This window comes from Salvelinus sp. IW2-2015, linkage group LG17 (assembly GCF_002910315.2).
Source record: "Salvelinus sp. IW2-2015 linkage group LG17, ASM291031v2, whole genome shotgun sequence".
Taxonomy (NCBI): Eukaryota; Metazoa; Chordata; class Actinopteri; order Salmoniformes; family Salmonidae; genus Salvelinus; species Salvelinus sp. IW2-2015.
This window is the reverse complement of record NC_036857.1, coordinates 27,925,871-27,935,876: the sequence shown is the minus strand read 5'-3', so window position 1 is coordinate 27,935,876 and position 10,006 is coordinate 27,925,871. Positions and strand designations below refer to the sequence as shown.

The 10,006-nt window shown below is 41.2% G+C and overlaps 1 protein-coding gene across 1 annotated transcript; it reads left to right on the top strand.

The window, feature by feature from the left end:
• Positions 1–240: 240 nt before the first annotated feature.
• On the top strand, positions 241–5,575 carry LOC111977260 (homeobox protein Hox-C13a). The gene is made up of 2 exons (XM_024006643.2): positions 241–1,023; positions 4,259–5,575. The coding sequence occupies exons 1-2, from the start codon at positions 363–365 to the stop codon at positions 4,516–4,518; spliced, it is 921 nt and encodes a 306-aa protein (XP_023862411.1). The 5' UTR covers positions 241–362; the 3' UTR covers positions 4,519–5,575.
• Positions 5,576–10,006: the final 4,431 nt, after the last annotated feature.

The window sequence follows — 10,006 nt, the reverse complement described above, 5'->3', positions numbered from 1 at the left end:
TTACTTGAGGTTAATATTTTCCTGTGTCGGCCAAACTTTGCAGATTGTTTTCGTTTCCCCCTTCACCGAAGGTTTCCAACCTCCCCTTTAAGGATGTTCGTGTAGGTGACTTCAGCCAATGATGGGACCCTGTATTCCACAGAAAGACCCGGTGAAACTTGAGCTACTAGTTGTTTAAAGGGCTTTTCTCCCCCCACTCACAAGCCCCAATCTCTTCGGGCTCGTTAGCATATCACGTGCCAGAACCTTAATGAACTGGACACACGGGTCTTGGTTGCGCATGCGCTCACGTAAAATGTAGTTGGAAATGAGGTGTCGGTCTTGGAGTAGTCGACTTTTAAAAACCATCGGCAGCCCCTGATATGACGACTTCACTGGTTCTGCATCCACGCTGGGCGGACACCTTGATGTACGTTTATGAAAAAAGCCCGAATGAAAATAATCCGATTAAAAACCAAACAATGGAGGGACTGAGCGGGAATTGCCCGGCGACCCATTGCAGGGACCTGATGTCGCACCCCGGGTTGGGGCGACATTCTGGCACTATAGCGTCTCACCAGGGCTCGGTGTACTCGGATATATCTTCCCCAGACACCGGCCGACAGTGTCCTGCTCCCCAAACTTCCTCCAGTGCATCTCTGAGCTACGGTTATCCGTTTGGAAACCCTTATTACGGTTGTAGGTTATCTCACTCGCACAACGTGAACTTGCAGCAGAAGCCCTGCTCGTACCACCCTGCAGAGAAATATGCCGACCCCCACACCGCGTTGCCTACCGAAGAGGTGTCTAGCAGGGCGAAAGAGTTCGCCTTCTACCCCAGTTTTGCTAGCTCGTACCAAGCGGTTCCTGGATATCTAGATATGTCTGTGGTGCCCGGGATCAGCCACCCCGAACCCAGGCACGACGCGTTGATTCCTATGGAGGGCTACCAGCACTGGGCTCTGTCAAATGGCTGGGATGGGCAGGTGTACTGTTCCAAGGAGCAAACACAGTCCACTCATCTTTGGAAATCACCATTTCCAGGTATGAAATGTGATATGTTTTGACATTTAAATGTCTAGAGAATGTGTGAAATTGCAGCATTGTCCTTTGTTTTTATTTAGCTTAGAATTGTTATCCATGATTGTAGTAACCTTTTCCCTTCGTCGAAATTTACGTCGTTGTTATTGGATTTTAATTACGGGTTTCAATATGAAATGCAATCATTTCCTCGTCGTGATGTAGCCGTATAATTTATCATGTGCTACACCAAAGTCCATAACCTATATGTCAATGATCAAGTGTAGAGTGATATACAAACGACAATGTATATAAATGTATAGCATCCCTTTAGTACATTATTGAGAGACAGCGCAATATTTGTAGAACATTTCACAGCGTAATGAAACTGACAGTCAGACATGGTAGGCTATTTTCATCCACGGGGTCCTTTACTGGGGGAGTGTCTGTGCTGTTGGTTGGTTGTGACGCTGATCGCTAAAATATGCCAAAATCCTTCAATTCAACTCAACACCACAGATTGTGCTTTGGTTGAAGCCATTTCTGAATTTTTTTATCGTAAGAGATACACCCTACTCAATGTGATGTTATGTATCTGGTAATAAACAACACGCATGACATATTGGCCAGACTAGAAACTATTCAGAAACAAAACAATTCGTTTCAGCTTTGTTATTTCCAAGTCACAATATGACTGCAATAGTGCTTAAGCCGGGTAGTGAGTCACACGGTGGCAGAATAGAGAGGGGCATGAACACATACCCTTTCTCCTTGTATGATAAAAATTAGCGAGCTAGGCTATAAGGCTACTGTTTGGATTGTGCCAATAAATCTCTGCCGAATCTTTGTCAACAGCGCCCAATGTTTCGCGAGGGCGCGTTTTGCATGTGAGAATCAATGTTCCATTCGCCCATGACCAAAGCATCTAATATCTGACTCAAATACTGTTGCATAAGTATTTCATAAGTATTTATACTTCAATGGCTTTTTGAAAGACAAGCTTTCCTTTTGTATTGGCTACATAGCCTAGTCTGATATTTGATAAAGAAAACACGGTCCATAAGCGTCCAGTATGCTGTTTACACGGTGTTTACTGGAGGTCTTAGTTAACCACAATGTTTTATCGTCTTGGTGAAATGTGTATTTGCATTTCGGACACGGAGGAGTTGTTGCCCTAGCTAGCTCTCCCCTCACGCCATTTTGCCTCCTTTTCCAGGAGTTTCCTTAAAAACACACACGCGGACGACGAGCTCGTGCATTACACACACACACACACACACACACACACACACACACACACACACACACACACACACACACACACACACACACACAGTTAATGTGTAGCCTATGGGTCTGTGTATCTGTCAGTGTGTGGCTGTGTGTAGAACTGTAAAGTTAAACTTTGAGACTTTACATTTCCCCTGAAAATATTGTACATTTCCTCTGAAAACGCTTAAATCCTAAACAATCTTGGGACAATGATGCCCACATTTCAATTGACTTGGGAAAACATGAGAACATGTGTGAGTGCAGAATTTCAACCATATTATTTTCCAAATAGCACTGGGTTTACCATGGAATATTTTGATATAACATGGCGGACGTGCCGTGCARCAAATCATTTCTTTCCTCACGTTTCGTTTCACAAAACACATTTTGACCAGGAAATGAACATGTTCTCGTTTTGTTAACAAATATTTCGATATCAAGAAATGCAGTGAGAATGAAGGGATGCGTACCTGTTATTTGCGTATTTCTAATTCCTTCTAGCTCACTTAGCATCATGACTCTCCAATTTCCAAATGCACATTTTGACCCAAAGAACCTAGTCTAATTATAATATTCAGTATTTATGGAATGCTAACGAAAATGATCTCATATGTAAAAATGTTAGTAGACCTATGGGGTATGTTTCATCTTACTACCATTGAACCCAGGCTACRCACCCCCCAAACCTAGTCTCGTCTTTAAAGCAAAGCCATACCTGTCCTTTCATGTCACCCATACAAGCGGAACTGTTGGTCTGTCTGGCAGCTTTTTGAGCAGCCAGACAGACCTAAGTCGTAGCTTTAGGTAACTCAAATCCCAATTCCCAACATAAATCAAACGTCTAGCTATTTCCACTTTAATGGGTCTACTCAAAAGTTTGCTCGTGTCAACGTGTTCTTGATAACTAGGCTACGCCCATATCAGGTTAATTGACCCGGTAGAGGTAAGTGCATTCGTAGAAGATGAGAACATTGCAGAAATATTAAAGAAATGCAATACTATTATCCAGAAGTGCTCATCTTATCTTCACAGTACAATACCAAAATATTCAGAGATCCATGGCAGGGCATATCATTTGTGTAATTACGCAGTGATATGTCCACTGTTGAAAAACGTATTGTTGATATTTMTATGTTTATATCAATTATATGAACAATAATAGATATTTGGGGTAGGATGGATGTTTCGGAGATTTGGTCCCTTATATAATCCTTATTTTATTTAACTACTTTACAACATTGTGTACATCAGCAAGGCCACGCATATGTTATTCTCATWAAAAAAATCTGAAAGAGAGACTACTTAAATCCCTCATCCCCTTTTCGAGATATGCAAGGAAGTATAAACGATGCATCGACCCTCAAGGACCATCTCTGTGTCTTTCATGTCTTTATCACGGATCAAGATGATCATATTTTGAAGAAATGCAACATTTCACAAATGCTTGCCTGTCACTCAAAAAAAAATCTCTAATACCTCATACACCTCAGGTGCCTGGATAAATATAACAACATGCTTATTATATTATTGTATTTGAATTTCAGCGACGAAAGTGTATAAATATACATTTAAATACCAATAAAAGAGTAGACAGCCAGCCAATTGTGCATCCAAAAATCTCTTGCGTAATGTTTCAATTTAAGTACGCACAATAGGCCCAGGTAATGTAATGTATTTAATGTCTATAAGGCCTTTTTGACATATTTGCATCTTCATAACAAACGTATTAACACATGAAATACATTTGAATTGATCAGATGGCAATTGTGCATCCAKAAATCTCGTGCGTAATGTTTCAATTTAAGTACGCACAATAGGCCCAGGTAATGTAATGTATTTAATGTKTATAAGGCCTTTTTGACATATTTGCATCTTCATAACAAACGTATTAACACATGAAATACATTTGAATTGATCAGATGCAAAATTAGTGCTGGGAAATGTCTTTGCGTAATACATCTCTCCTTCTCTCTTTTTTTCTCTCCAGACGTAGTCCCTTTGCAGCCTGAGATCAGTAGCTACCGTCGTGGACGTAAGAAGCGGGTTCCCTACACCAAGCTCCAATTGAAGGAGCTGGAGAAAGAGTACGCTGCCAGCAAGTTCATCACCAAAGACAAGAGAAGACGCATCTCCGCCGGGACCAACCTCTCAGAGCGCCAAGTCACCATTTGGTTCCAGAACCGACGGGTGAAAGAGAAGAAATTTGTCTGTAAATCCAAGACTAGTAATCACACGCCTACTACTTGATAGATTTCCGGCCCATTGTACACTGCAGCTGATATCCATCCCACCGTCTTTCGATCCATAATTTACCTCTTAGAGACAACCAAGCCTGAAGAATACTTCGGCAGTGTATTTTATTTAAGTTCCAACAGTCCACACATCCATGCCATCACCAACCGCTCTTTTTTCGATATAGAGAAAGAAATGCTATAAAAACTGTGAAAATATTGAGAAATCAGTTAAACATTGTTTTATATGAATGTACATATATAAATATATAATATTTAAAACGATATCTGTATTTCAAAAAGACACAAGGATTGCGTGTTTTTTTTTTTCAAACCAATTGACATTTCCAGGACTTTTCGTCCAACAGACAGCCAGATCAAAACAGACATATTACATATGTTCATCGCGCCATCAACAGAAAGAGAATTGCAATATGGACATAAACTGGTCAGGGAGAACGAAAACGAATGAACTCGAAAGGCTACAGAAAAAAAAACTACATGAGATTTATTCTCTTCAGCCAAGAACTCAGAGGGTTTTTGCGGGGGCTACGGATGATAAAATGTTTTTGTTCAAAACCGCCCCTGTCCCCGATTTCAGAAGCTATATATGTTTTCTTTCTGTGGGATATGTTTTGTTAATAAGGTAAAAGCAAGGCTGCTATTGTTATACATGTAGAGTGCAATGCCCTTATTATTTAATGCATATTCTCTCGTATCACAGGGTTGTCAATTGGAATGTCTCAAACCCTTTATGTGTTCCTTTATCAGTGAAGGATAATGTCTCTGTCATGCAACTGGAATGATTGTAAGCAATTAAAGTCAGTGAGTATTACACATAAATGCACAATCGATTTCTTTTGTTTTCTGTTTATAGTAGGCCTATATATAGTAAAAAAAAACATTTGGGTCTGTTCACACGCCTTCTAAGCAGACAGTCTTGTAACTTTCTTTCGTGCAGTATGTGAACTGTATTGTGGTGTTTAAAACGTACTGGTAAGATGTTTCCTAAATAAATGATGAATAATAACATGATGTTGCTGAAATATGATGAATTAAATGATGTGTTTCTTTCCTGTCTCCTCTAAGTCACTTAGTGGAACTCTTTTTGAAATGTCATCTCACATCCCCATGGGCTGTGTTGTCACGTCGCCGTTGGTTTTGAGGAACGTTTGATGTATGGCCTAGAGCAGGGATGGGCAACTTGCAGCTGCAGGAATTTGTTATACAATTGCAACAACAAAAAAAGATCTCCACCCCATGGAAAAATGTGTAGAGTTGCAGAGGACTTGATTTACAACTGCAACATTTTCTCTACGCGACTTTTTTTTGTGTAACTGCACAAATAGATTGACTGCTCAGATCAGTAGACTGGATGTGTGGGCATACATGTGTGTGTGCAGACCTGCGAACCACTGCAGCCCCTCATGATGAGTTGACATTTTTTTGTGGCTTCCTTCCCAATAAAAGTTGCCCAACCCTGGCCTAAAGGAGTACTATATGCTTTTTGGATATGCATTTGAAATGTATGCTTGTATATCTATGAGATTTCCATAGGACAAAAATAACTGATATTGGATGGTTTGCCGAGGAMCGGTTGCATGGATAGGCCTATATTATATGCCCACTTAACACAGGCCTGTATATTGGGCCTATACTGCACTGTTTAATAAGAGAATGAACCTTTCGACAAAGTTTAAAGCGGAGGTTTGCAATATGAGATCACCATGTCTAACTCGTCTCGAGATATTAGAAATGACGTATTAGATGTAGCAGAACACAGCAACAGGATACCCATACGAAAATGCATCCCCCTGCCAATAATATGTTGTTATTTAATTAATGTGCCTTGTTTGTAAAAGTCTCCCATGATGTTGCCACCAAACTAAAATAACCTACAGTATTCGCTTGCCTCGTGTTCGGTATTGAGCAGCAAACGAATACGATATCAGTATAGGCAATCATGGGGAGTAGTGAACTATGTAATTCGACTAGTAATTATATTACATTTTGCTGTAGCTTGGTGGTAGTTGGACTAAATTCAAATCTTGGTAGTGTTTTCAGTAGTAAATTACATACTATAGCCATGTAGTGGTGTAGCTAACTACTGGTACACACTACGTTTTTTGCGAATAACACGATATGGGTAAAGTAACCAAGATGTCCATTCTTTTTCGACATCAGACCTGATCAATTCTCACTTGAAACATATTTTTTTGTTTAATAGGCTAAATTAGGCTAGATATGATAATTATTTTAGCCCAGGTAGTTTGGATGTAGTGAACTACTTTTTCAAAGTAACTTTAGTTTATCTTCTTCCAGTGTGAAATCATTGGTAGCGTGATAAACTAGATTTCCAAAATAGCTTCCCCAACACTGTGTATAGGCTATAGTTGTGCATTTATTTTCATGCTAATAGGCCTACATTTAGATAATAGCTAAGATGCTGGCTGTAACAAGCTCTCACAGAATTAGATGTTCATCCATGTTTCTCCATCATCAAATGTCGAAGTTGTTCCAGAAGTGTTTAAGGTTAAGTTTAGACATTAACTCCAAAATCTTAAGGTTAGGCATTAACTCCGAAAGGTTAAGGTAAGGGTTAAGGATTGAGATAGGATTAAAACAAAAATCTCAAAAACGACTTTCTTTAGTTGGATTTGAACATGCAAGGCACACCCAGAGGCACACCGGTAACATACCTGAAGGTAACAGCGCTCACTGTTTCCCCTAGTGACCGGTTTCTACGTCATCTCCCGACGTTGTCAGACGTGGATGGAGGTCGAAAACTGACTTGTATCACTGGTGACCTGGCTGGACTACAGGCCTCCAAAATGCGTTTCGTATCCGTAGGTAATAACATATGTGATATACTGTATGTTTTGWTGTATCTATCCTATCATGTCTCAGAGAATGTGGAGGAAGTATTTAAAGATACACTTGTATTGAAGTTAACTAGAGATTTGTGCGTGAAGTTGGCTCACACGCCAAGCTATATAATTCGGCCCAAAGTCTATCGCCTATCCTTGTTTGTATATCGTAAAATTAAGTCCTTACATTTTGTAAATGTATTGAAGCAGTTGTATTATACTCGTCGCCGTCATTGTTATTATTTGATAGGACCAGTATAAATATTCTTAGATATTGTTTATTGTTATCAGGCCTATTCCAAAGCCATCAGACTGTTACATAGCCATCACTAGCCGGCTTCCACCCAGTACCCTGCCCTGCCCTGAACTTAGTCACTGTCACTAGCCGGCTTCCACCCAGTACCCTGCCCTAACCTGAACTTAGTCACTGTCACTAGCCGGCTTCCACTCCAGTTCCCTGCCCTGAACTTAGTCCACTGTCACTAGCCGGCTTCCACCAGTACCCTGCTACCTGAACTTAGTCACGGTCACTAGCCTGGCATTCAACCAGTCTACCCGCACTGCCTGAACTTAGTCACTGTCACTAGCCGGCTTCCACCCAGTACCTGCCTGAATTATGTCACTGTCACTAGCCGGCTTCCACCCATACCCTGCCCTGAATTTAGTCACTGTCACTAGCCGGCTTCCACCCAGTACCTGCCCTGAACTAGTCACTGTCACTAGCGGCTTCCACCCAGTACCCTGCCCTGAATTTAGTCACTGTCACTAGCGGCTTCCACCCAGTAACCTGCCCTGAATTAGTCACTGTCACTAGCCGGTCCACAGTAGCCTCGCTGAACTAGTCCACTGTCACTAGCCGGCTTCCACCTACCCTGCCCTGAACTTAGTCACTGTCACTAGCCGGCTTCCACCCAGTACCCTGCCCTGAATTTAGTCACTGTCCACTAGCCGGCTTCCACCCAGTACCCTGCCTCTGACATTTAGTCACTGTCACTAGCCGGCTACCACCCAGTTACTCATCCCTGCACCTTAGAGGCTGCTGCCCTATGTACATAGACATGGAACACTGGTCACTTTAATAATGGAACACTGGTCACTTTAATAATGGAACACTGGTCAATTTAATAATGTTTACATACTGTTTTACCTATTTCATGTGTACATGTTGTATTCTAGTCAAGTTCATCCTATTCAACTATTGCTGTGCATATAGTATAATATCCACGTATTCTTCAGATATACTACATATTCTAACCACATACTGTCCATAATGTCTATACATCCCATCTTCCTAATAGTTCTATATTTCTTCATTTCATTCTTTTACTTTTAGATTTGTGCCTATTGTTAGATATTACTGAACTGTTGGACCTAGGAACACAAGCATTTCGCTACCACCGCAAAAACATCTGCTAAATATGTGTATGCGACCAATAATATTTGAATTGATTTGTTGAAGGACACACACTCACGCAAGCACGCACGCACGCAAACACACACACACACACACACACACACACACACACACACAGAATGAGAGAGCGACAGAAACAGAGAGACAGAGAGAGCGAGAGAGAGAATCTAATTCAAAACACTCGTCCTATTTCTCTGTTATTTGAAACATAACGCGTACGCACGGGACTACCGTGGCCATAAGCATCATTGATCAACCTGATAATGCTTCGAAACTCTATGAAACAAATACAAAACATATAGATTCCTTTTTTTACTTTTTGGAATGTGGCTCCTCTGGTATTGTAATATACCTGGCCTGGACCTGGCGTTATTCTGACGTCTTTACCCTTGACCGTGACTATGCAGCCAGTCACTTTGACCTTGACATGAGATCAGCGCGTGAATACTGAACAGGGGGCTGGGGGGCGCGTCGCAAGGAAGGCCCGCAGTTTGTTTGCAGACAAACAAGGTGTTATTTTCCCTGTCTAGACAGCTAGACTTAATGACGTGCCATAAATACATAAAAAGGGGGAAATGCACCGATATCCTACTGATCCATCTCTGAGTGAGCCCTATCGTTAACATGTGGGTTTCTGTGTCTTCTTTTTCTGTTTTTACAGAGCGTGCCTTTCTCTCAAAGTGGGTTCGTCTCTCCCCTATCTCGCACTATCAGCCCCCGCTACTCAAAACCAACCACCAATGGTTTCATTCACTCATCATGAGGTGTGTGTGTGTGTTTTCTTTTTTTTTGACCACGAAGGACAGGTAGAACGTTGACGTCTCCGAACACCGACACCACCTATCTGACTGCAGCGAGCAGTTCGAGCAGCCATGTTGTGTGCTGAGCTCGAGGCACGGCTCACCTCACACGCAGCTTCTGTCTGAGAGGAAATTTTATGTCGAAAGTGAGACGTCGCCCCACAGTATAATGATTAAAGGTAATGGCCATTTTCCTTGATATATTTATGCATATTTGGTCAAATGACGGCATATTTTAGCCAACTGATGTCTGTTATTTTTTGTGATAGAAAGTTCAACTTTGTTTGGTTCAGCTGCTATGGGCCCTTAACAAATATATGGTTTTGAGTTCATGTGTAATAACAATGTCAATTTGAACAACTTTGGAAATGTAACGCTTAGTAGGCCTATCAAAGCAGAATCTATTTTCGCTTTTGGTAATGA